Below are 26,103 nucleotides of genomic sequence, written 5' to 3' on the forward strand. Positions count from 1 at the left end.
ATTCAAATGGAGTGTGAAACAACTGCATAAATTTTTGTTAGTTAGGAACCATGCCCACAAAGACTTCAACACACTTTCCGTCCTCTTTCGCAGTCACCTCATTGATTTGTAAAAACTTTATTACCTACTCATCCATTTGTAAATTATTATAATTATTTTGCAATTAATTATATTCATAATTTCTTATTAAGCTTTTTCCGATATTGCAGAAATTTTAATATTGAAATGGAATACACAAAATGCATTCTCTACATTTATTGTCAAAAACTCCTTGATATTTCATGTATACTACATGATCAAATATTGTAGTATATATTATTGAAACAAAAAGAAAGTGAATCATGAATTACGGGATAATAATTAGTAATTTCTAAAAAAAAATATGATGTTTTCTCAATTTTTAACAGGAAAGTTGTTCAATGAACACTACTTGCTTTTGATTGACTATAGCTAAGAGTGCTATTGGAATCATATATTTATGACAAAGTTTATTAAAAGATCTTGCTGTTATGAGACCTATCGATCCCCAAAATTAAATAAATTGTTTACTATTTTAACCATCTATTCATGAGAAATCTTTAATAAATTTAATCATCTTGTCTTCCATTGATTTTATGGATTTGTAGAAAATATTGATTGGTAGCAACCAATTTTATACAAGCATAAAATCACATCATTAAATATTATTTCTATTGTATCTTAAAAGGCTTAGTACATGTGCAGTTCACTTGACTTGATATGTTTACATACTTTGTCTCTACCCACACAAAGTCCGGAGTTCAAAGTCCAGCATGTATGGGTATGTACATGATCTTAAAAAACTTAAAAAAATATTGGGAAGATAGTTAGGCGATCTGTTTGTAAAACAATGTACAATTCAGAACAGGTTTATCAGGATCACAATATTCAATTACATGTATATGATTCATTAACTGGATAAAGATTGTAAGGTAAAAGTTGTAATGCTACATTTGCGTTTTCAGAATACTACTGATTGAGATTTACTTGAAACTTACATAACAATGAAAATATGCCATACCCTTTAGGGACCAACATTTTGCCTTTTAATTACCGACAACTAATGCATTGTGTACTCATTTAGCACGTATAAGAGTTCATTCAATAATACATTCCTCCTATCAGAAATAGTGAACAGCTCCCAATAATATTTAAATAATCCAAGCCATGTGTATCATCTTGAAATTGACAATAACTTTACAAAGTTTCTAGTCAAAAGAAATTCACCTATCTGTCTGATTTCCATCGTAAGCTTTGCAATTTGTATCTTTAGAATAATAAGAAATTGCCAGAAGTCTCTAAAATTTGTAGAAGTTAGCAGCCGGGGATTTTATTTGGAAAGAATTCGATCCATATATAAATATACAGCTACAATGAAAATTTCAAGGATATGAATATGATGCTGGAAGGGAAGCAGCAACTGATACTTACGTTCTCCAATTCATCAAAATAGACCAGCTTACTTCGAAGAGCTTCAGCAAAATCTATCAAGCGTTGCTTTTCTAGAAGCTGCAATAATTAAATAAAAGTGCAATCTATTGAATCAAATTGAGCCAAAATTTTAATGAGCTGCAATAAAGACATTTATGAAAGTAAAGAGTAAAGACGAAATTAAAATGGCACAACTAAGTTTAATCGATCTGAAACAAATGAATATATTATATCAAACTTTATTATAATTTATAAATCAAATTTCAACAATGTGGTACTACAACTTCAACTTTTGTATTGTTTAACAATAAAAAACTCAAAAAAATGTAGCATGTAAAAAAACATTTTAATTTGTGAAATATCTGTATTTTATATATATAACAATGTGTAATAAAAAGTGAGTAGTGCATCCGGTAACCACCTGGACCCGAAAACTCAGCATATGCTGCTGAATCCTAAGAATGGCCCTATACAGTAACGAACACCTCATCAGGGCCAAAATAAAGTTGAATTCAAGTGATTTGGCTAAACACAAAATTAAAAATTTCAATCATAGCTTGATCAAAACACAAATTTTTGGAGTCCAGTTCGACTTGAACTCAGTCTCGAATTAAATTTACTACAGTTGAGCAAACAAGGCTTCAAATTATTTGATGTCGGATGTATTCAAAATCAAACCAAGTCGGCTAGAAACTGATTTTTTATCTACAAGGACAAGTTCCATTTTTATTAATCACTCATCTAAAACACCTTCCCAAAAGCCCTTAACCTTCCACTCCATAGCCAAAATATTTTGCAACATATGTTACACATATTTCATAGCATATACATTAAATGCATTTATCATTAACTCGAGTCAACTATAATTCGAGGAAAATGAGTCAACTTGTAAGAAAAAGTAGCAATTAATTTTAGCAAGCTTTAATTTTTTTTAGTTTCAGTTATGTTCTACAACTAGCATGGCATTACAATTAGCTCCCTACTAATTCTAACTGTTCGATTAAAGGGATCATAATTGGTTTGTGGCAATCATATACAATGAGATTTGAGCAAGATGGCAGACCTTCCAACTCCCACAAAACTGAGTGCATCAAGATTTATGTCAACTTATCAATTGATATTGATAAAGCACATCCCATTAGCACCATTTAGAGAAAAAATTTTGTATTTTATCTATAAAGACCATGGATTGAGCAACTGAAAAAATAAATTATCCAAGAAAAAACCTTAGCACTCATCAAACTGCCACGGTTTATTTCTTACTCTTCAATGTGACTATGACTAAGTTACCTCCAACAAACATACATAAACCAGATACAGATTTTCTATCACCAGTTGGTCCAACGTAGCCAACATAAAAAAAGGCTGACACATTAAAATGCCCATATTTAGTTCACAAGTCCTTTACTTAGTAAGATAATAGCTTCAAATGTCTATATTTTGAGATTGTATGTGTTGACTCACATCTTATACAACAAAAGAGATGTATAGTCTAGTGATAAAAATATAAATGAGCTTCTTCCTACATTCTACTCTTCTAACTTCAGCAAAGGTTTCCCTCATGATAGAGAGAGGCCTTATCCCAATAATTCTTCCTCAGACATCATCTAAGTTCTTATCTAGACCCAAAAGGAACTTAATCATCCTCTTCTTTTTTACTATTGTTTTATATAACATAGCATTTTAAGGGCAATTTCGTACATAAGTATCATACATAACTAACTGTAACAAATACTTTCTACGTGTGTTGAAGTATTGAGCCACACTAAAATCTTTTTGTCGGAGTTCATGTAATTTTGTCTCAATCTCAACAACTTTGCAATGTTTTTGGTACTAAAGTAAGGGTCCGTTTGGAGCAGCTTTTTTGGCACGGTGCGTTTTAAAAACATGGTTTCATCCGTTTGGAAACAGCAATGCGGTAACGTTCCTAAATAATCAATGTTACGAGGCCACGGGTTCGATCCCGCGGCCCGCATTTCTTCACGTACATATTACCTCTCTTTTCCCTCTGATCTTTCGTTATTGTGCGCGGTATGAAATTCATGTGCTCATTTTCGATGAAATGGCTTTCTCTTTGCGATTTGTGGCTTTCTCATTTGCGGTATGTAAAGTTTTGTGAGAATTTTGTGGAATCGGTCCTGAGCATTCTCATTTTGTGGCTTTCTCATTCTCATCTATGGTTATTGTGATAATTTTGCGGGTTTTGCAAGTTTTGTGCTTTGTAGAATTTCAAGGTATGGTGTTTCGGGTGCCCTGTATGTAGATAGCACTATTTCGGGTTCCCTGCATGTAGATAGCACTATTTCGGGTGCCATGTATGTCCCTGCATTGCAAAATGGATGAAAGAAGAGCTTAATTTGTAGAAAGCACTATTTTGGTGCCATGTATGTCACTGCCTCAATTGAAAAATATGGATTCGAAGTAGGTTTTTTCGGGTGCCCTGTATGTGGATAGCACTATTTCGGGTGCCCTGTATGTAACCACTGAGAATTTGAAAAATATGGGAGCCCTGTTAGTAATTGCCTCAAATGAAAGAAAGTGATTCATTTGTAGATAGCAATCTTTCGGGTGTCTATATATAATTGCCTCAAATAAAAAATATGGGAAGGGGTTCAATCATTATCTACGATGTTTTTGTGAGAATTTGAAAAATGGATGAAAGATGATGTTGATTTTGGTCATAGGTTGTGAGAAGGTGGTGGTGTGCTGTGGGAAAAGGTGATGTGGAGATGGCGGAGTGGTGTGGTGTGCTATTGATGTTGGTGGTTGGTGGCTTTGAGGTGGTTGGTGTTTGGTTTTGAGAAGGTGGTGTGGTGTGGCATTGGTTATGAGGTAGTGCGATGGTGATTCGTGTGTGGTTGGTGTGTGGAGGTGTTAGTGTCTGTGTGAAGGTTTGTGGGGGTTGTGGTGTCTGTGTGGAGGTGCTATTGTGTGGGGGTTGTGGTGTCTGGAGGTGCTAGTGTGTGGAGGTGATGATGTTTGTGTGGAAATGTTGGTGTCTGTGTGGTGTCTGGTGGTGTATGTGTGGTGGTGTGTGGAAGTGGTGGTGTTGGTGGCTTGATGTGTTGGTGTATGGAGATGGTGTTTGTGTGGTGTCAGGTGTGTTTGTGTTGCGGTGTCAGGTGGTGTTTGTGCTGGTGGCTTGACGTGTTGGTGTATGGAGGTGGTGTTTGTGTGGTGTCAGATGGTGTTTGTGTAGTGGTGTGTGGAGATGGTGGTGTCTGTGTGGAGGTGCTGGTGTCTTAATGTGCTCGTGTCTTGATGTGCTGGTGTGGAGGTGGTTGTGTCTGTGTGGAGGTGTGGGTGTGGGTGTCTGTGTGGTTTCTGTGTGGTGTCTAGTGGTGTCTGTGTGGTGGTGTGTGGAGGTGGTGGTGTATAGTTATGGAGGTGGTGGTTAGAGTGTGATTGTATTTGTCTGAAGGTGTTGGAGTGTGGAGGTGGTGGTGGTGGTGTGGTGGATGAGTTAGTGGCATTCCTATTTATGTTAATTAGTTTTTTTCATGCTAGTAATACAATGGTTAAGAAAAGAGAGGTCGGTTCATCTGCAATGTGGAACAAAGAGATAAAATTAATATTTTACGACATTTGCCTCAAGGAGCCCAATCTAGGAAATAGGCGACAACCTATTTCAATAAGAAAGGCTAACAAAATATTATTCGAAAATTCAAGTAAAATACAAGCATAAAATATGATAGAATACAGTTAAAAAATAAATGGGATCAGCCAAATAAAGATTGGAAACTCTGGAAGGAATTGAAGTGAAGATCAACGAGTTTCGGGTGGGATCCGGTAAAGCAAACAATTGATGCTTCCAAGAAGTAGTGAACAGAGAGACTGGTGGTGAACATTTTTGAATTGTCGCCCTATATTTTTGTTAATTTTTAATTTGTTTTTAAATTCTACATATTATAATGTAGGCGGTGTTTGTTGCAACAAAAATTTAAAAATTGTGGAATCAATCCTGAGTTGGAGGTGAAATTGGATCGTATGTTTGGAGGTGTGTCAACAAGCAACAATGCATGTACTCCCAGTGAGATGGGGTTTGGTGGAATCCCTAAATATTTGGGAGCTGACCAAATAGGTGATTCCATTGAAGACCCCAGCTCGGACCTCCGTGAAGTTGAGTCCACGAGCTGGCCAAAGCATCCACGGGTTGAAAAAAAAAGAAAGTGAGGGTTGCTTTCTTTAGAAGTCAGATCTCACGGTTGATGGCTTCATGCACTAATGACTCCGGCACATCACAAGCAACTTCTATCCTACAGGTTATGCAAATTATGGATGCAACTCCAAAAATTTTCGAGGACAGGTCGTTGTATTTGCTCTTTATGAAGTTGCTTGAAGATTCGACCTGGAAAGAGGTTTTTCATAGTGAAGCTCGCTAACCGTAGAGCATCTTACCTACGTTATTTTTATGGGAACAGAGACATTTGAGGGACATTTTTTTAATTAGATTCTTGTGATACATTTCTATTTGTTTATGGTATTTCATGACACTTTGAGTATTTATGTTGCTTTGGGCATGTTACTTTGGAGTTTTTCATTCCTCGTTATATTTTCTATTTACTTCTATAATATTACTTGTTTATGTAAGTTTTGTACGTAATCTTATATGATTGTAGCTAATTCATTGATGCTTATATGTTAGTCACTTCGATAATGAAATACATTGATTCAACTAGAGAAAGACGCAGATGGAGAGTTGCGGCTGTTGTATGCTTGACGTATGAATATTATAACTCATACATAAAACGCTCCCCTTGAATGACATCCTCATATGTTGGCGACAAATGTGTTGCGGAGTTGCGTGTGGGCCACCTAACGAAATTTAGCAATATGTTATGCATGGCATAAGCGGTATTCACCGATTTGTTTAAGGAACTACACAGAAATCATGGACTTCATCATGGACTTCATGGCTCGACTTCATGGCTCATCCAGAACGACTTTGTGAGAGGTGTTGGCAATAACTCTATATATATTATCGCATGATGAATTAATGTGATCAGCTATGGAGCGATTCCAGCACTCCTTCGAAACAATTTACAAATAATTCTCCGTAGGGATGAGTGCACTTATCAGTTTTTCTTCACAAGTCATAAAACCAATAGATCCTATATTCAAACGGGCCCCAACAGGTATATCACACGATGTGCAGTATATGTCACATTTTAAGATAATTTTTCTTATTTATTATATTCAATTTTCATATAAATATCGTAATTACCTAACCCTTTGTTATCTTTCTGGAATTGGATTGGAGCAATCAATGAAACACACATTGAAGCATGTATTTCAAATAATGAAAAGGTTTCATCAGCCGTTGTGGGCCCCCGACCAAGAATGTCATGGCGGTATGCAACTTCAACATGTGTTTTACTTTTATTATGGTCAATTAGGAGGGCAGTGCACGTGACAGATGAATTTTCAAATCAGAAACACGGAATAACAAATACAACTTCTCACATCCACCCAAATGTTCGTTTGAGACTGAACTACTCTTCCAATTCTTTTTTCCTTCAGTATCAATCATTCAATTCACATTTGGTGAATATTATTTAGTCGATGTTAGGTATTCATTGCAACGAGGGTATCTCAAGCTTTGTTCTAATACGAGATACAAATACCTGATTTTGAGCAAGTCAGCAATGACGCGCGGGACAGGAAAGAAATATTCGACAAAATACATTTATCCCTTACACGGTGTTATTAAGAGGACTTTTGGTGTTTGAAATAAGAAATGGATTATACTTCACGATATGTCATCTTACACATTTCCCAAACAAATGAAAATTATGATTGTCACGATGGCTCTCCACAATTATATTCGGCAGCAACTTTTCCATAATGACATCAACTTTCGTAGGGCGAACGCGGATAATGAACATGTCCGTTCCAAAGTATATAAGTACCGTCTTGGACAGTCTAAGTCACAGACCAAAAATAATGTTCGCAAGAACTATATTAATGACAGGCAAGGTGTGAGTGAGACAGCAGAGTTGAGGGAACGAATTACGAATGCAATAGTTGGAGGGTGATTGGAGTTTTTATCATGCTATTAATTATAATAGTTGCAGAAGATATTCACTATTTATTGTATTAGTATTTTATACAATTCATGTTTATTTTTGTTCCCTGTGTATTTGATATTTGATTGTATTGATTTTTTATGTTGTTTGTAAGTGTTTTTTTTCCTTTTGCATTTCATTTGATTTTATTTTGGTGGATTTTGGAGGTCTATGATGAGACATTTGACCTTATGGGTTCTTCTGGATGGTCTGTTTGTCGCTATTGGTTTATGTCACATGTAAAATCCTAATGAAGGCAACTAACTTCCTCTCTTTTTTTTTGGTGCTACGTTTTTTTAGATTTTTCTGGATAACTTTTTTCGGTGATATGCATATATAGCACACACAAGTTTAGTATTACATGGGTTAAAAGCAACCAAGAACCTTTTTTTATAAGGTTTGTTGTTTTATTGTAGTGACAGATTCGATGGTGTATATATTGAGTTCTCTGAGAACTCACAGTTGCATAAATTTTTAATTAATTACTTATGTTATAAATTTTTACTTGTGATATGTCTAACGGGATGTTTTTTAAAGCATTCAAGAAATGTGAGCTCAAAAATTTCTGGTACCTTTGCACTACTACTGTGGACTTCAAAGTTCCCTACAAACTTCATGTCAGACACATAACTACGGGAGAGAGCTTTACAGTTGCTCGCGAAGAATCACGGAAAACTGTGACAATTTTCAGTGGGCAGATAAGTTTGAGGATTCACCGCCTAGAGTGATTGGGAATGGAGAGTATCCCTAGAGCTTAACTCATGACATACGCATCTGTATTTTAAAAATAATATTATCATATTATTAATTATTATTTTAATAGACTTTTTTTTAATTTTAGTAATCATGTTACTCACTGTTAAGTTAGGTGTCAATCTTTATTTTGTAATACTCTGCACTGGATTTTTACTTTTAAAGTATAAAATGTATTGGTATGAATAATTTTGTTACAAACAATATTACTATGCACGGGAATGATGGTTATTTGTCCAAAAACAGTTGCAGCACAGCTGTTTTCCAACTGTTAAAAACAAACAGACAGTTAACTTATCCGGAGCAGCTTCTACGCAATAGCTTCTTCTGGTAGCTGATGTGCAGCAGCTTATTATTAAACTGCAGCTGCCCCAAACAAACCCTAAGTCTCATGAAATGCTTTCCAAATCTCTTATGTCGTCATGTAAAGAAAGAAAGTTTCTCCAATCTCTGTGGTCATAGAAATGATCAACCAAGATATGACAATGCGATCATTAATCTTCCACGAGCAATGTTTAGGATTAGTGAACTGAGAAACTGCGTCTTCTCCTTTTCTATAAATGTAGAAAAGCACAGATTGAGACTATTGAAGTTATGACCATTGAGTTTATGATTTGTGATAAAATGAAAAAGTTTCAGGGCCGGTTGGACAGAATTTCTCATCTCTTCAGAACTAATATTCATGTCGTACTTTATCATGAGTCATATGCATGTTTAGGGTTGGAAAGAATTCATGGCTGATTGTGTTGCTTACTGAACGGCGAACGACTAGAAGGTTGGGAAGGACCAAACGGAGAGGCAAGTCTGGAAGGTCAGTCAGTGAGGAACGTTTGGATGGTCGTAGGCTTCTTGCGCTCCTCTGTTCGCTCAAGGAGTTTTTTGTGACAATTCAGGCGGACAACACCATACGAGGATGTTAATAGGTTCAATTTCTGAGAAGTTGCTGGATTTTAGATTCTGACAAACTGGATGTCGACGGGATCGTGGCATAGTGTGATACAATCGTGACAAAAGGTCGCTGGAAAGCAGAGGATCGGAACACGCACAGATGTGAAAACTAGATTGCGGCGTGCAGATCTTTATCATGCATGCCTTCATGACTGAACGGCGTGATGATTGCCATCGCAAAGGCGTCAATCTACCAAATGCCTGTAGGGAGAAGCTTGAAGGGAGATGCTTCCAAAGATCTAGCTACAAGAAGAAGATTCAGTGGAGGGCCTGCAAAAACTCGTAGCTACAGGGAGAGGCCCTAGCGAAGGACAACTAGGATTTGTTTCTTCGCTCTGATACCATAAAGCAAGGTGGAGAAAAATGCACTTTCTTATTTCAATAAACAAATTAAAACTTTTCCTTATATAATAAGGAAAGACTAGGGCAAGATTAATTATAACTTACAAAAGAAAACATAACTCAAGAAGGAAAGAAAGATGAAATAATAAGAAGAGAATAAAACTAAGATACTAAACTAAGAATTCCACAATAATTATGAAAAATATTGATTGAAACCTAAAATCCCTTGAGATCCAAATCCTCTCATTCCTCTTCATGGGTAGCAAAGGAGGGCCAACTAGATCAGAAGCATGGTAAAAAACCTAATCAAAAAACTGAAATTCCATAAAATCATCTACCACTCAAACCTAGCTGATATTGCTATTTCTAGGCTAGCAAACTATGGAAATAGAGCAATGTGTGGTGTATTCAAAGGAGAAGGAAGGAAGTGTTTTGAAGTAGTACAGCCCATGTTTGTTGATCATTTAGCAAAATCAGCCATCGAGCTCCAATTCTTCAATCACAACAAGTATTAAATTAAAAAATGAGTTGAATCAGACAATTTTTCAAGCCATTTGGGGCCTATATCAATTTAGCTTGAATTTTTCATTATTTCTTTTTATTTTAATTTTCTTAGATCATATGTGATAAAAATAAGAGTAATCACATCCGCAATTTAGAGTTATTTTCCTATATAAATAAAATTGTTTACATGAGCTTTAAAATAATTGATTGACAAAATGACTTATTTGAGGAAGCTAATGATTGATGTTTGTTTCCTCCATTTATCATAAATCGCTCCAACTTGGGTAAATAAATTAACTCTTTTCCTAACTAATTTATGTATTTGAAATACTTCAACCTCAACGTATCTTCCTCCTTGTCCAATGGATCAAGAAAAAAATCACTAACCCCTCCAAAATGTTTTTCATGGAAATTGATAATAAGAGAGAAGAAAAATCGACCAAAATGCCACAAACTTTGTATGTTTCCATTCAAAGAGTAATTTGCAACAAGAAGAACAGCAAGTATTTATCCCACTACGTGGGGCAGGCTACATGAATCATTTTTCTCTATTATGTCCTATTAAGTAAAAATTTTTCATTTAATTCTAATAGATTAAGATTATTTTTATAAAATATGCCCAAGTCTTTTTAGGTCTACTTTTGTCTTTCTTAACATAAGTTGAATCTAAACATCAACTCTCCGAACCACATCAGATGATCGACATTTAATGTGATCAAACCATCTGAGATGACTATCTCTAATCTTGTCTGTCGTCGAAGCTACACCAACTCTTTCACGGATAGATTTATTGTGCATTTTGTCTCTAAGTGTCAACTCGCTCATGCACGTAAACATTCTCATGTCAGCAATACTTAACTTTATTTTATGTTTCTCTTTAAAATGCCAACATTATGTACCATAAAGCATTGCATGTCTCACCATCATCTTATGAAATTTTCCTTAAGTCTAAAAGGTAATTTTCTATCACACAATAGGGCTGATGCATTATTCCACTTCAACAAACCAGTTGGAATTCTACTAATACTATCCCCATCTATATAACCATCACTTTGAACAATAGACCTAAGATATCTAAAACGTCCACACCTTCTAATGATTTGATCACTCATAGTTATAACTCTATCACTAGAGCTACTACTACAAAAATTACAATTCTTGTATTCTTTTTTAAAACTGCTCAAACGAAAGCTTTTAGACTCCAATGTAGACCTCTATAATTTAAATTCCTCCTGAACTTTTTCTTTAGTCTTATCCACAAAAAGTATATCATCAGTGAAAAGCATATAGCAAGACACATCCTCCCGTAAATGTCCAGCAAGAGCATCCATAACTAAAGCAAAAAATATAGGCTTAAAGTCGATGTCTGATGTGATCCAACTAAAATAGGAAAATACTTGGTCAAACCTCATTCTGTTTGAACATAAGTAACAGCGCTAGTATACATATATTTAATGAATTTAATATAAGCCATATCAACACATTTTTTTTCTCTAAAACTCTTCAAAGGACTTGTTTTGGAACCTTATCATAAGTATTTTTCTAAATCAATAGAAATCATATGTAGATAAGGTAGATGGTTGGATGAATTACTAAGAAAAGTGTTTGTCCATCTAGAAGTATAATAACACAAACAATATTATCATCACATATTGAAATTTGTTGTCATATGCATTGATGTGGAAGTGCTTGAAATTTGAGAAATTTGCCTTTTCAAGAATGGCATGAGCATAACTAAAAAGATTATTGATGGCTCATGTTTCTCCCATTGGCTACAAATATGAGTTATGATATTGATGATGGAAACTAAGACGAAGATAGAAGAATTGCATACAACAATACATAATGAAATATTGTAATTTACTGCCTTGACAATTTAGTGGGAGGAAGACCATTTTTATGAAGTATATTGCAATATTTGATGAGACTTTATGTAAAAAGCATCCTAAGGAAGAACTCAAAAATCATAACCATTGAAGAGAATAATCAAACAAATAGAAGGCCCGAAAGAAGAAGGTTTCTTTGATAAGATGACAAGGCAAGAACTTGGCAATTCTAAAAACTCAAATGAGAGCAAAGAAAATGCTGAGAATAGTATTGTCAGCCATCATTCGTGATTGAACAAGTTGGAGGACGAATGATGGCTAGAGATAAATTTGGTAAAAAGAAAAACTTGTTCCGTATATAGCAAAAAATCAAATCAATGGTAAAAGGCCTGCATTGGAGAAGTCCATTCCAGTTGTCTCTAAGGTATGGAGACGTGGGCCTGCAGCAAGGCGAAGCGGTTGCAGGGAGATGAGGAGATGCAGGCCTGAAGAAATTGGAGAGGAGTGGCTGATTCTTGATGTCGCTTTCTGCGTATGGGAACATGAGGAGTTCCTTCTGCTACTGCTACAGAGAAAGGATGCTAGTAGAAGAGGGCCTTCAACAGAGGTTCCAGGTTCCAAGGAAGAGCAGTTTCCTGACTGCAGCAAAGTCCTGTGGAGGAGGGCCTGTAGCATGGGATTCCCGCTGCAGGGAGAATTCCATAGAGGGCCTGCAACCTAAACAAAGAGTGTTGGTTGCGGGAAAGAGGAGATTTTCGGCAGCCTGCCGGGTTCTGACTGATATTTGGGTTGTCGCTATGGAAAGGCGGTAACAAAAAGAAAACCTGTGCAGCCTCTTTGGCATAAGCGGGAGATAGTGAAAGCTTACAAGGATATATAACTTGAGAGAAAATCCAATGGAGGAAGCCCAGATAGAAAGTCCCAGTGATGACAAGGAAGCACTATCGCCTTCAAGAAGATCCACAACTGAGAGGACGGATCACCTTCAGGAATGGAATGTCTGTAGCTAAGAGGCCTCAACAGGCAACAAGAAACTAATCCTCAACAAAAACGGTAGCCATGATTAGATGTCAAAGGTCGCGTTTAACACCTAATTTTGAGAAACAGATAATTTTGGCAACTTTAAAATATATCTCAATTTTCACATTTCCCAAAATTTGACCGAAACAATTAAAATTGCTACACGTTAAATCCGTCGATTTGCTATATATCACTATACATTAATTGAAAATGTATAGGGAGATATAAATTGTTACCAAGCATAAGCTCAAATAACCTTAATTAATCATCTAATTAAACCCTTAATCTCAGTTCACTGTTCTCAGTCAAAATTCCCTGCACATAACTGTGCATGTGTCGGTCTGATGGATCAAACGATTAAAGAATTAAGGGACCATAGATAAATGATGCATTCCATTCATTTCCCCTCTCCTTGATTTCGGTTTCTCATGCCTGGAAGAGCTCTGGCGATCCGACATTGTAGTAGCCCTAGCCGCGCGACAGGTTGGGAGTCGTAGCTCGCAGCTTGAAGTTTCACGGAAATTTTGGAAAGAAGAAGCTCCATTTTTATGATATTTCAAGCATTCCTTTCTTCACTCATTTTGACGTTTGCCACAAATCAGTGCAATTTTTCGTTTCCAGTCATTGTAGTGAGAGGAGAGCTTGCGTAGAGACTACAAACTCAATTTATGGGCTTCGGTATGGACAATTAGCAGGAAATCAGTGAAATCAAGATGAGAGAAGGTTGGGGGTAGGGTTGTTAACGATTCAAATTTGAGCTAAGTTGAGGTCAACTCAAAATCAGCTTCAAAAAAATTTTCAATCCAAAATTTTGGCTCGTAACTCGGCTCATTTATTTTGATTTGATCACGTCTGAGTCAAAACTCGAATCAATTTTCGAGCGATTAATGATTGTCAAGTTAAATTCGCTAAATTTGCAATCCTAACATTAATAAGATTTTAACAATCTAATTTCGAGCCGAACTGGGGTTTGCTCCAAAAAAAATTTGATCCAAAATTTTGGCTCGTAACTCGGCTCATTTATTTTGATTTGATCACGTCTGAGTCAAAACTCGAATCAATTTTGGCTCGTTTATTTTCGGCTCGTTTATTTGAATCTTATCTCAATCCAAGCCAACATTTGAATCAATTTTAGAGCAATTAATGATCTTCGAGCTAAATTCATAGCACGAGTTAGGGGGGAGAAAGAGATGATTTGATGTAATTTGTACTAAGAATTCATGCAGAGAAGCCCATTTGATGTGAAAAAATTATGTTAATGGTAAATCACGATTTAAGCCAAGAATTTATTAAAATCCTCGAGGTTTGTGAATTTCAAGTTGACAGCGAGCTCGAGACGAGCTTGGGGCAACTCATTGTAGTTTTGTTTCATCAATTCGGGTAAAATAATCATGTGTTAACTTAAGAAAAATAACTCTGTATTTTTTCATGTCATCATTATTGACACTATTGCATTTATAATTTTTTGCATAGTGTGGATGAAAACTTGCATTGATTATATGAATGCAAACTTGATTTTTCTCTTACGATATATATGATTTTACTCTGATATGAATATAATGAATATGTTTATAAAATCAATTATCAATTTTATGATTTTGCTTGTAATTATTCGTTTACTATGTTTCATGCATATAATGCATACGATGAATATGATTTTTCTTGTAATTATTCGTTTATAATGTTTGTAATTATCTGTACGATATATATGATTTTGCTTGTAATTATTCGTTTACTATGTTTCATGCATATAATGCATACGATGAATACTTGTTATGGGAATTATGATTTAAGAAATATCACAAGTGATGTTTTAGAAAACATATTACATGAATACTTGCAAGTACAGATAATATGGAACGATGGGATTCTCAAGTCTCGGCAGTCAAACGGAGACAAAACTACTAGAACCGTTGAGAACATACTGAGACGAAATGTAGAGAACCGCCAGTACCAGGGGGTTATTGATAATTGTTATGTTAGGAGGGATCAAACCTTTATCAAAGGTTTATATAACCTTCAGGCTAAGTGATGACTCATGATATGACATTCATGGAAATAGTTGAGGTTTATATAATTACAAGTGACATTTTTATTATTAGATTTATGACTTATGAATGAGCATTATGATTAGACATGAATGAATAAAATACATACTTTACACAGTAGTCATGATTCTCTGCATTCCTACATTTTTTTACATGTTTTATATGATTATAACATAATGTAGCATATGTTGTAGATATGTACAAGAGTTACATGAATAGGCGTTACCGTTGGATAGGCCTTCGAGGGACAGGAAGTCTGTTGAGAGGTACGCAGCTCTGTCGCCGATTAGGGGTTCTGCGAGCAAGACTCTTTCGATTCAACAGGTGAAGCGACTGATGGATCCTTTTTGTTTGTTTTGGAGTTTTAAGTTAGATTGGGCTACTGAGGCGTGTTTCTTTATCTCCTGGTGATTTTAGGGCTCTGGTGAGAAGCTGAAGGACATCCCCAACGGTTAGAGATAGTTTTCCTCTCTCAATTTTCTACGTGCAGTTCTACTATTTGATATGTCTAATTGTATATGTCTTTGAGCTCTTGCATCCATTTTCAATAGCCCAATATGTTGATCAGGTGTATTTTTAGATAGAAATCACTAAATTGTCAAGAAAACAAAAATGCATTTTTTATAACCGGTTTTTACTAAGGAGTCACACTGACATTTAGGCATTTAGATAAGTATTATAATAGTTTCTATGATGATAAATGGCTAAGTTTGCTTTAATTTGCATTCTGTTATAAATTCATGTTCCATGCTCGTTTTTGTGGCATGTTAATGTGAATTGAGCTTCTTTTATAATTTATTTTATATGCACGTTTTTTTCCTTCTATAAAATCTTATTTTAGTATTTTTGTAGCTCACTTTACGTTGTTTACTTTCAAGAAGGGTAAAAAAACACCAAGGCAAGTAGCCTAGTTTGACGTGTACAGCTTTTGCATTTCATAATTTTAGGAGATTGTACAAATTTTTTGGTACGTACTTTTCTTATTTTAGATTTAGCAGCTCTATATATATGTTTTAATGATATGATTTTCACGCTTTCAACTATCTGAATGAAATATAAAATGAAATGAAATAAGTATGATTGCGTTGATATAGTAGACTGATTATTGACCCACTAGGTTCTGATTTTGTAAATCAGGATAAATGTTGATGAAAATTTATTCTGACTCAATCGCCCGCCTCAGTCACACCACAATTTACCCTCAGGGGGAGCAGTTGGGGTGTGACAGAAAGTGGCATAAGAGAGTTTATTGGATGAAACTAATGATAGAAGAGTGTTGGATTTAGAAGTAAGAAAATCAATTATGAATTGATTTATACGAAGCTATAAAATAATGGATCCGGGGTAGGTAACCAATATAACTTAAGGTACCATGCATGCACGACATAACTATTATATAATAAATTGTATTGAATAATAAATTATGTCAATATGGATAAATATGCCTGAATAAAAATTAAAAAGTATTGATAACCAGACTCATAGGCCAAATGCAAAGAAAGAAGTACAAGCTAGAAATACCTTGATCATAAATAATATGCAAAACATGGCAAATGAAGAATCTAGAGTCATTGAGTTATAGGGCATTTTTCAGTTGATATAGAAGTGGTTGACAAAATAGCTAACATTGAAAAATCTTCTACTAAAATAGGGCCCATATTTGAAGATAATGCATGAGTTGATCGACATTTGAAGATTTTTCAGACATACAAGCCACCTACATTCAAGGGTTCTAGAGACGCTACAGTTACTGAAGATTGGCTATTAAAGATCAGTAAATTTTGGATTGTATGATTTGTTGAGAGAACAAAAGAGTCGTGCTAGCCACAGGCATGGCAAAAAATATTGGCAAACACACCATAGAGAGAAATTTTGGCAAACAACTCTTCCACAAATTCAGTGGGATAAATTTGTTAAGTCTTTAAAGATTGGATTATTCCACCTTTAGTCACATTAACACTGCAAGATAAATTCTTCAATATGACTCATGAGTCCAAAAAAATTATGCACTATGATGCAAAATTTACTTTTCTCTCCATATATGCACCTAACTATGCAGTACCCCAAAAGAAAAACGCCACAGATTTCTACGCGGCCATCGAGATCAGTTGAGATTGACTTTGGCGCCATTTGAAATCAATAATTTCTCAGTATTAGTTGAAAAAGTCAGAAAATTTTAAAATGGGCTGAATTTTTTCAGTTAGTGATGACAATCTGAGGCAAGCAAACAAAAAATTTTGGCAAAATAGAAGAGAACCCCATAGCAAGAAATTTAAATCTGAAGGTAATAAGCAGAAGCAAACTTAGTCGGAAAGGCATATTTGCGGAATATGTGAAAAATGTGGAAAGAGACATTTTGAGCAGAACTTGATTGGTTCAGAAAAGTGCTATAAATGTGGGTAGTCGAGGTCCGCATGAATAAAAGAGGTCCAACATTTAAAGAATAGGGGCAGTGAAGGAATTTTTTGGAAGGTAGTCGGTCCAGCAAAACTCAATTTTTGGAAAAGCCTTCAACTCAAGTCAAGGGTGAAAGCTTAGAGCGCTGAAATGAGCAACCAGTAAAGGCTAGAATTTTGTAATTATCCCTCAAGAAGCTAAAGAATCTAAGGAACTGATCAAAGAATCAAAGAGACAGAAAAAATCAATATAGTTTTTTGAGACCAGAGCATTGGATTATTAAGGCACATCATTAACCAATAAGGAATGTCAGTGGAACCACAGAAAGTGAAAGAAATCGTAGAATGGCCTAAGAATCTTACAAGGATACATAATTTTTTGGGTTTAGTCAAAAAATTCGTTAAGAGATTTTGGCAAATAGTATTTTCATTGTACAATTAATGAGAAAGAACATGACATTTGAGTGGAATGAAGAATGCGAAGAAGATTTTCGAGAACTAAAGAAAAATTGAATATTGCAATAATATTAGTTATTTCAACAGAAATAGAAAGATTCCAAATTTACAATGGTGCATCCTCTAGAGGCTTGAGATGTGTTCTAATACAAAATAAATGAGTAAACCTATGCATAAAGAAAATTGAAGAAGCCTGAAAGAAACTATCCAACGCATGATCCGGAGTTATTTGTTGTGATATTTGCTCACAAAATTTGGAGACACTACTTGTATGGAGTGAGGTGCGAAATCTTCACCGATCATCAGAGTTTAAAGTATAATTTTACACAAAAAAAATGTTGAATCTACGGTAGAGGAGATGGCTAGAGTTATTCAAAGACTATGATCCGGATATATAATATTTTCATTACCGAGCAAATATAGTTGATGATGCTTTGGCTGTAAATCTACATGTAGTGCAAGCTAGATTATTTATCGAGAGATGGAATCGATTAAAGAAATTGATGTCTGCAATTGAAAGTCAAAAGACCAGGAGATAGTTGGTGTTTGCATTAATTGATCATGCAACCAACTCATATAGATAGAATCAAAGCTGCTAGAGAGTTAACAGTGAATATCTGAAACTCCTGAAATAACTTCAATCATGAAAGAGGTTATGACTATTGATGAAAATGGTATTATCATAAACAAGATATAATTATGAGTATATGTTGATTCTGATTTGAAACGGGAAATTCTACATGACGCTCGTCATTTAGGCTACGCAATTCATCCAAGCATCGCTAAAATGCACAATGATTTGAAATTAATCTTTTGGTGACCATGTTTGAAGAAAATTGTTATGGAATATGTGTTAAAGTGACAGGTTTGTCAGATTATAAAGACTGAGCATCAAAGATCTAATGAATTGCTACAATCATTGCCTATACCTGAATGTAAGTGAGAAGATAATTCTATGAATTTTGTTATGGGATTTCCCATGTCTAGGTGGGGTCACGATAGTATTTGAGTCATTATTGACAGACAAATTAAGTCAACTTAGTTTTTACCAACCAAAGAAACAGATTCAGTTGAAAAGTTAGTCAGAGTGTATGTCAAGAAAGTTATCAGATTGCATGGTGTTCATAAGGTTATCGTTTCTAACAGAGATGGAAGATTCACGTCCAGATTGTGGAAAGGTATTCAAGAAGGTTTGGGTACGCATTTGCATTTTAGCACGGCATTTCATTCACAAACCAACGAACAATCACAAAGATTAATTTAGGTATTAGAAGATCTATTGAGGCTTTGTGTTTTTGACTTTAGAAATAAATGGGAAGATCACATTCCGATGATCGAGTTAGCATACAATAATTTCTATCAATCCAATATAAAAATGGCTCCCTCTAAAGCACTATAAGGCAAGAAGTGCAGAGTTCCACAAAGTTTGGTTGAAGTGGGCGAATGTAAAAAGATTAGATCTTGAGTTAGTTGATGAAGCCATAGAGAAATTTAGGTTAAGCAGAGACGGACTGAAAGCAGCACAGAATCAACAACAGAAATATTATAACCAAAAGCTCCAAGTTGTAGAATTTAAATTTAGCGATCGTATTGTTAAAAGTCGGTCCAATGATGCAGTCTGATTTGCTCAGAAAAACAAGTTGAGTCTTAGATATATCGATCATTTCGAAATTATAGAAATGATTGGTCCAGTTGTTTACGAGCAAGTTTTACCAATTGATATGTCAGACATCCATGATATATTTCAAATTTCAAAGTTGAGGAAATGAATTTCAAATTCAGGCCAGAGAATTTCACTTGAAGATATTAAAGTGCAAAAAAATTTAACTTATATTAAAGAGTCTAGAAAAAATTTTAATAGTTGAAGAATTGACAAATTCTTTTGTTAAGATAAAGTGAAAGAACATGCCTAAAAAAGAAGTTATATGGAAAAAAAGATGAAGAAAGGAGATAGATATATCGCTTTCTCTTCAAGTAAACTCTGAAATTCAAAGAACAAAATTTTTATAAAGAGAAGAGAGCTATAACACCGAATTTTGATAAACTGGTAGATTTTTGGCAATGTTAAAATATACCCCAATCTTCACACTCACCAAAATTTGATTCAAGCAATTTTAAAAAATTATACATGTCACGACAATGAATTTGATATATAGCACTATGCATGAATAGTAAATGTATGGAAAGATGCAAATTGATACAAGTACAAGCTTAATTAACCTTAATTAATCATCTAATTAAATCTATAATCCCAGTTCATTGTTTCAAGCCGACATTCCCCACACCTAACTGCGCATGCGTTGATTGAACAGCTAAGAAATTAAGTGACCTTTGCTAAATATTGCATTCCCTTCATTTCCCTTCTCCTTGTTTCGGTTCCACACGCCTGAAGAATCTCGTGCGATCCAACACTATAGCAGGCGTAGCCACATGACCCGCAGCAAGCTGCAGCTCAAAACTTTCTAGGGAGATTTTGGTAAAGATGAACTCCATTTTTATGATGCTTTGTACACTCATTTAATACCTTAAATTACTATTTTGACGTTTGCAATGAATCGGAAAACTTTTTCATTCTAGGTCGCTATACTGAGAGGTGAGCTCGTGTCGAAGACTATGAACTTGGTTTTTGGGTTTTCATATGGACAATTAGCAAAATATCAACAAAGTCAAGGGAATGAGGGAAGGTTAAGGGGAGAAAGAGATGATTTGAAAAAATTTGTAGGGGGAATTCATGTAGAGAAGCCTACTTGAGGTAAGAAAATTATGTTTGTGGTTAAATCACGATATAAGCCAAGAATTTATGAAAACCATCGAAATTTGTGAATTCCAGATTGTTTACACTTGACGGTGAGTTTGAGGTAATCTTAAGAAAACTCATCGTAGGACTGCTCCGTCAATTCAGGTGAAATAATTTTAACCTAACTGAAGAAAAATAACTCTGTAGGTTTTCATGTGATTATATGATACTATTCATTTAAAATTTAATGCATATTGTGAATGAATATCTACATTAATTGTATGAATGCAAACTTGATTTGTCCCTTACGATCCATGATTTTACTATGTTATCAATTTGATGAATATGTTTAAAAAATTATTATAAGTATTTATTTATTATAATTCATGCATATGATATATGAAATGTGTATGATGAATACTTATTACAGGAATTATGAATTAAAAAATATCATGAGTGATATAATAGATAAACTATTACATGAATACTTATAAGTATGAATGATAGAAATGATGGGATTCTTGACTCCTAGTATTCAAACAAGAATGAAACTTCAAAAACCATTAGGATTGGACAGAGCGAAACGTAGGCAATCATTGGTATCAAAAGGTTATTAAAAACTGCTATATTGGGAGAGACCTAATATTTATCAATAGTTTATATAGCCTCTGAGTTGGGTGACGACCCATGACGTGATATGATAAGAAAATAGTTGAAGCATATGCAATTACAAATGGCATTCCTATGATTAGATTTATGATCCCAATGAATATGTTTATGATTACACATATATGACTGAAATACATAGTTTACACAATAGCCATGATTTTTTGCATTATATATCTTTTTTTTACATATTTTGAATGATTATAGCATGTTTTTACATGTGTCGTGGGCATGTACATGGATTACATATGACCATAAATGTTTTTTTTGTCTATAAAATCTTATTTTAGTCTTGATTATTTCGTTGAGTTTGTTATTGACTTTCAGTAAGGGTAATGAGCACCGAGACGAGCAGCTAGGCAAAACGTGTACAGTTTTTACAGTTCATAGTTGTTGGAGCTTCTACAAACTTTTGAGTGTTAAGTTTTATTATTTTGGATTTAACAGCTTTGTATATATGTTTTGATGATATGAATTTCATGTTTCCAAGAATGTGAATGAATTATGAAATGAAATGAATCACGTACATTTACGGTGAATTTGTTACACTGATTTTTTTATCTAATAGGTCCTAATTTTGCAAGTCATGACGGTTGCCAGTAAGATTTTGATCTAGCCGAATCGTCCGCCTATGTTGCACCGCCGTTGACCTTTAAAAGAGGCCAGTTGGGGTGTGACATCACGATGTACAGGAATCCAAGTAACAAGGCTTGGCCAAAGCAAGAAGGAAAGTAAGATCTACGGCAAAGGAGATCCTAGAACAACAGAAAGCAGGAGCTAGTGCAGAGAAGGGCCTGCGACTAGCTGGCAACTGCAGGGAGGATACTGGCACTGGTCGGCAATTGGAGAGGCTCCAGAGACTGAAATAAGATAAAGGGTTTGCTAGGTTGAAATCTTGGTCCCATAGTTTGTCATCATCTCCAAGGGTGTTTAGGATTGCTCCTAATTGACTGCAGTGGTAAGAGTTGAGTTGATGGTTCAAGGCAGGCTTCTATTTTTGAGGTTGTTGTTGCTTGTTGCTCCTGCTTCTACTTGTTGCCACTGCTTCTGCTGTTGCTGCTACTGAAGGAAGAGTCTGCCAGAGGAGAGGCAAGAAGTAAGGAATTTTCAGACTGCAGGGAAAATTCCAAAGAAGAGCCTGCAACAGGCCTAATTCAGGCTGCAAGTAGAATTTCGAATGAGAGGCCTGCAGTAGAAAGAATTTCTGCTGCATGAAAGAGAGGAGAAAGGAAGTTCCAGCTGACTGCAAGAAGGAGATTCAGCCAGCAGAAGGAGATCCGACCGGCAGGGTTGACTGCAGGAAGAAGATCCAGCATTAAGGAGATCCGGCTGGGAATTTCAGCAGTAAGGAGACCCTGCAGCAGGTGTTGAAGAGGCCAGCAGAAGGATCTCGCTCAAAAACAGAAGCAGAGGGATCTGGCTGCAAAAATTTCAATAGAAGTATCTGGCTAAAATTGCAGGGAAGTACGGCAAAAAATGTAGAAGGATCTTGCTGGTAGTACAAGGATTTGGCTGGCACAAAGGAGAAATCCGTCTCTAAGAAAGGAAGTCCATCTCAAGCAGAAGGAAAGTTCAGAATTTCTGCAGCAGGAGGTCCAAAGTTCATAATTTATGCAGCAGAAGGAGGAGATCTGGCGGCTAGGGTTTGATCTAAGCTTTGATAACATATACAAATTACATGGGGAGGAAAAATTGCTTCCTTTATTATTCACAGATAAGGCATATATAAGGAAACCAATACCTCCTTATTTACAAACATACCAAATATATCTAACCAGAATTAGAAAGAAATAATTTTGAATAAAAAATAGAACAACATAAAATAGGAAGGAAAAAAATCAATTAAAGGTTTCCTATGATGCACAAATTAAATCCTCCAAGATTTGGAGGTGATGGTCAGTCCACATGAGAGGTAAAAAATGAAAAGAACCAAATCTTCTCAGATTTTCACAGCAAGGAATTGTGCAAGTCAGGCAAGTCCATCTGCAAGCAGGAGCAAACAACACTAGCAAGGGAGCAATCAAATGGGAGTAGTGCAGACATAAAGCAAAGCAAACTTGAGTAATGTGTACATAGGTTTAAACAAGTGGTGTGAGAGCACGACAACAGGCGTGCGTAAGTGACAGTAAATAACAAGCAAGCCTAGCATGGGCGTACGCAAAGCATGAACAACATGATAGCTAGCAAGTCGGTACAGAGCAGGCATAATTGATCATGAGTAGCACAAACATAGTGGTGATGAAGGATGACTGCGAGCTTTTGCGCGAGTCAAGCAGCTAAGTGAACAAGGATATGTGTGAGAAAGCAAGCGGAGGCATACATGACGAGAAAAATAGGGGAGGGAGAGGGGAGAGATCACATTAGATTTAACCACTCTGACGCTATTGAATAGGGGAAAACTTTGTTATATATCATTGATTGAGATGAGGTCCTATACAGAAAAATAGGGTGAATACAATATGTATAAAATAAAGCAAAAATATATAAGATAAGAAAATATATAGAGAATAACTTAATTGGCATATTAAATATTTCATATAATACTATTTTCAATCTCATAATTTCCAACATTAGTAATCACAAATCAAGGGATACTAGAAGATAAAGTGGTCTATATCATTAAAATCAAAATGCTGCATTAAGTAATTTCTTATCTTAAAGCAGAGAAATATACTCGATTGAATGCTAAAGCAAAAATCAGAGATGGAAGAGAGAAAACATCTAAAGAATTCAAATAACGTGAAATGGCAAGATCACATACCAACCGATCGCATGCATCATGCAATGTCTTTGTTTTCGTGGCAACAGATTGTTGAAGCGTCTGTAGTTCATTAAATAAATTAAGGGTCTCATCCACCTGCATAAGGCTTAAGAAAAATAGTAAACACCTACACAAGCAATAAATATATTTCATCTAAGAACTTTACAGGTGATTAAAAAATCCATTTATAAGATAAAGCATATTAAAGGATTTTAGTTTATCATCGCATCATCAAAATCTAAGCTTAAAGTTTCACATCTCCAACAGTAGAGACATTTTATTATTTAAATTTCAATTATCCGAAAGTCTCCCTTGCGAAAAGAAGCAAGCAGTGTCAATTTCAGCTTTATAGACATATATAAGTGGTAATTTAATAAAAAAATTGCTCAGGTTCTCAACTAGATTCAACAACTCTGTTTCCACATCATTGCTCTTTCAGTAAACAGCATAGCACATTATTCAAGCATAAATAACTTTCAACAATTCAAAGTCACATTTATAAGGTGGGCTGTACAAAAAAAAAAAAGGTTAAGAATGGTAAGTCAAGCACATAAGTAAAAAACGTACAAAAAGAACAAGTTTTCAGCTGCCGCATGAGCGTCATACTGGTCTAACGGAGAATCAAGATAAGAAGTAAATCACTCTAATTTAAATTGTCATCTTAGGAAAACAAATCTAAAATAGCTAGGTTACAAGAGAAAATAATTAGATGTCACAATAGTAATGCATGAAATTTGCATCAATAAAAGTTTATTCATTAAGGAATCAGTCAAGTCTGAGATGATCAACGTAAATTGATAAAACGAGAGACTCGCATATTTCCTGAGAAACCAAATCCTTTAGCTTAAACGTTTATTTTAGGCTTGAATTATGACTACAGCTATCAATGAAGAAGCTGAAATTAAGCAAGTCTCTGCAGAATCCAAAACTATGGTAAAAAGAAATAAATTGATTCAAGCACCCATTTAGATGTTAATGTGTTGATAGAAAGTACCCAGAATTGAACAATGATCACAAGAGAAAAATCCATTTTAACAGTTCTGATACTCCAGCTGACGATGTTCTGTTATATTTAGTCTTTGTAACTAGACCCAGAAATATAAATTCATTATCACCTACAGTTTGACGCGGAAGCATAATTGCTTCCATAAGATTCCACAGAATTGTGGAACGACTGAATTCTGCGATCCCCACAAGACTCTCCAACCAGAAATTGCCGTTCCCATAATCCTAAGCTTATGATTTCTGATTTTAGCCTTTTTTTTTTCTTTGTTTTTTACTTCTTTCCAATATTCTTATTTCTAATTAGGGTATTTCCTATTGGGAGACTATTTATATATTATGTTTTCCTATTTTAAGGACTTAACTTTTTGTTTTTGGTGTTTTGAAATAATGTATTATCTGATTTGTGATTTAAAGAACATTCTATCCTTCTCTTTTGCAAGTGGTGTATGTATCCTGCACATAACTAGGCGGTGAAATCTCCTCACCGTTTTCTCATTCAAGCCGCTGCCGCCGGACTCACCGAATCTGCTGTAATACAGTAGATTTCGCTGCTTATCTCCTCCAAACACCACTGGCCGCACCTATCCTCAAATTCATACCCTTCCACAACTACCTCCCCGCAAATCCACCTCCAAAATACCTTCTAGAAGCCCTAAGAAGATATTATCCGGTATCAGAGCCCTACAAATCATAAGATTTTAGGGATTCGTCTTTCTTGCACTAAAACCAAAATTTCAAAAAAGAATCTCGCCATAGCCAAACATTTTTACCACAATTCTTAGCCCTAAGCAAAAAATTTTCAAATCCAACATTCCTATCTCCACCAAAATTTCTCCTTATATCTACACCCAAACCTAAGACCCTGATCAACCTTGATTCGCAATCTTATTATATCAGCAAGAAACCAATCTTACTATGTCGCAAGAAACTTGATTAGAAGGAAAAGACATCATGTCTCCTAGGAGAAATTCACAAGGTATTTAAAAGCTTATTATGTAAGATATGCAGCAGAAAATTCTCCATATGCAACAGAGGTTTGGCGCCATCAAGAAGAGATGATGCGGTGAGGTCAACCAAAGCCACAACGGTGAATCACCCGATCGAGATGAGGAAGTGAATCCATTTCA

At 35.2% G+C, this 26,103-nt stretch overlaps 1 protein-coding gene across 2 annotated transcripts in view; it reads right to left on the minus strand.

Moving 5' to 3' along the window:
* Window positions 1-26,103, minus strand: part of LOC110033646 (conserved oligomeric Golgi complex subunit 3) — a 121,776-nt gene that overhangs the window by 87,989 nt on the left and 7,684 nt on the right. For both annotated transcript variants that reach the window (XM_020737697.1, XM_020737696.1), the window contains exons 6-7: window positions 23,972-24,067; window positions 1,450-1,527 (exon numbers count right to left, since the gene is read on the minus strand). In XM_020737697.1, coding sequence (XP_020593356.1) covers window positions 1,450-1,527; window positions 23,972-24,067 — 174 coding nt within the window. The remainder of the gene's footprint in view (window positions 1-1,449; window positions 1,528-23,971; window positions 24,068-26,103) is intronic.

Source organism: Phalaenopsis equestris, unplaced genomic scaffold, assembly GCF_001263595.1.
Source record: "Phalaenopsis equestris unplaced genomic scaffold, ASM126359v1 Scaffold001245, whole genome shotgun sequence".
Lineage (NCBI taxonomy): Eukaryota > Viridiplantae > Streptophyta > Magnoliopsida > Asparagales > Orchidaceae > Phalaenopsis > Phalaenopsis equestris.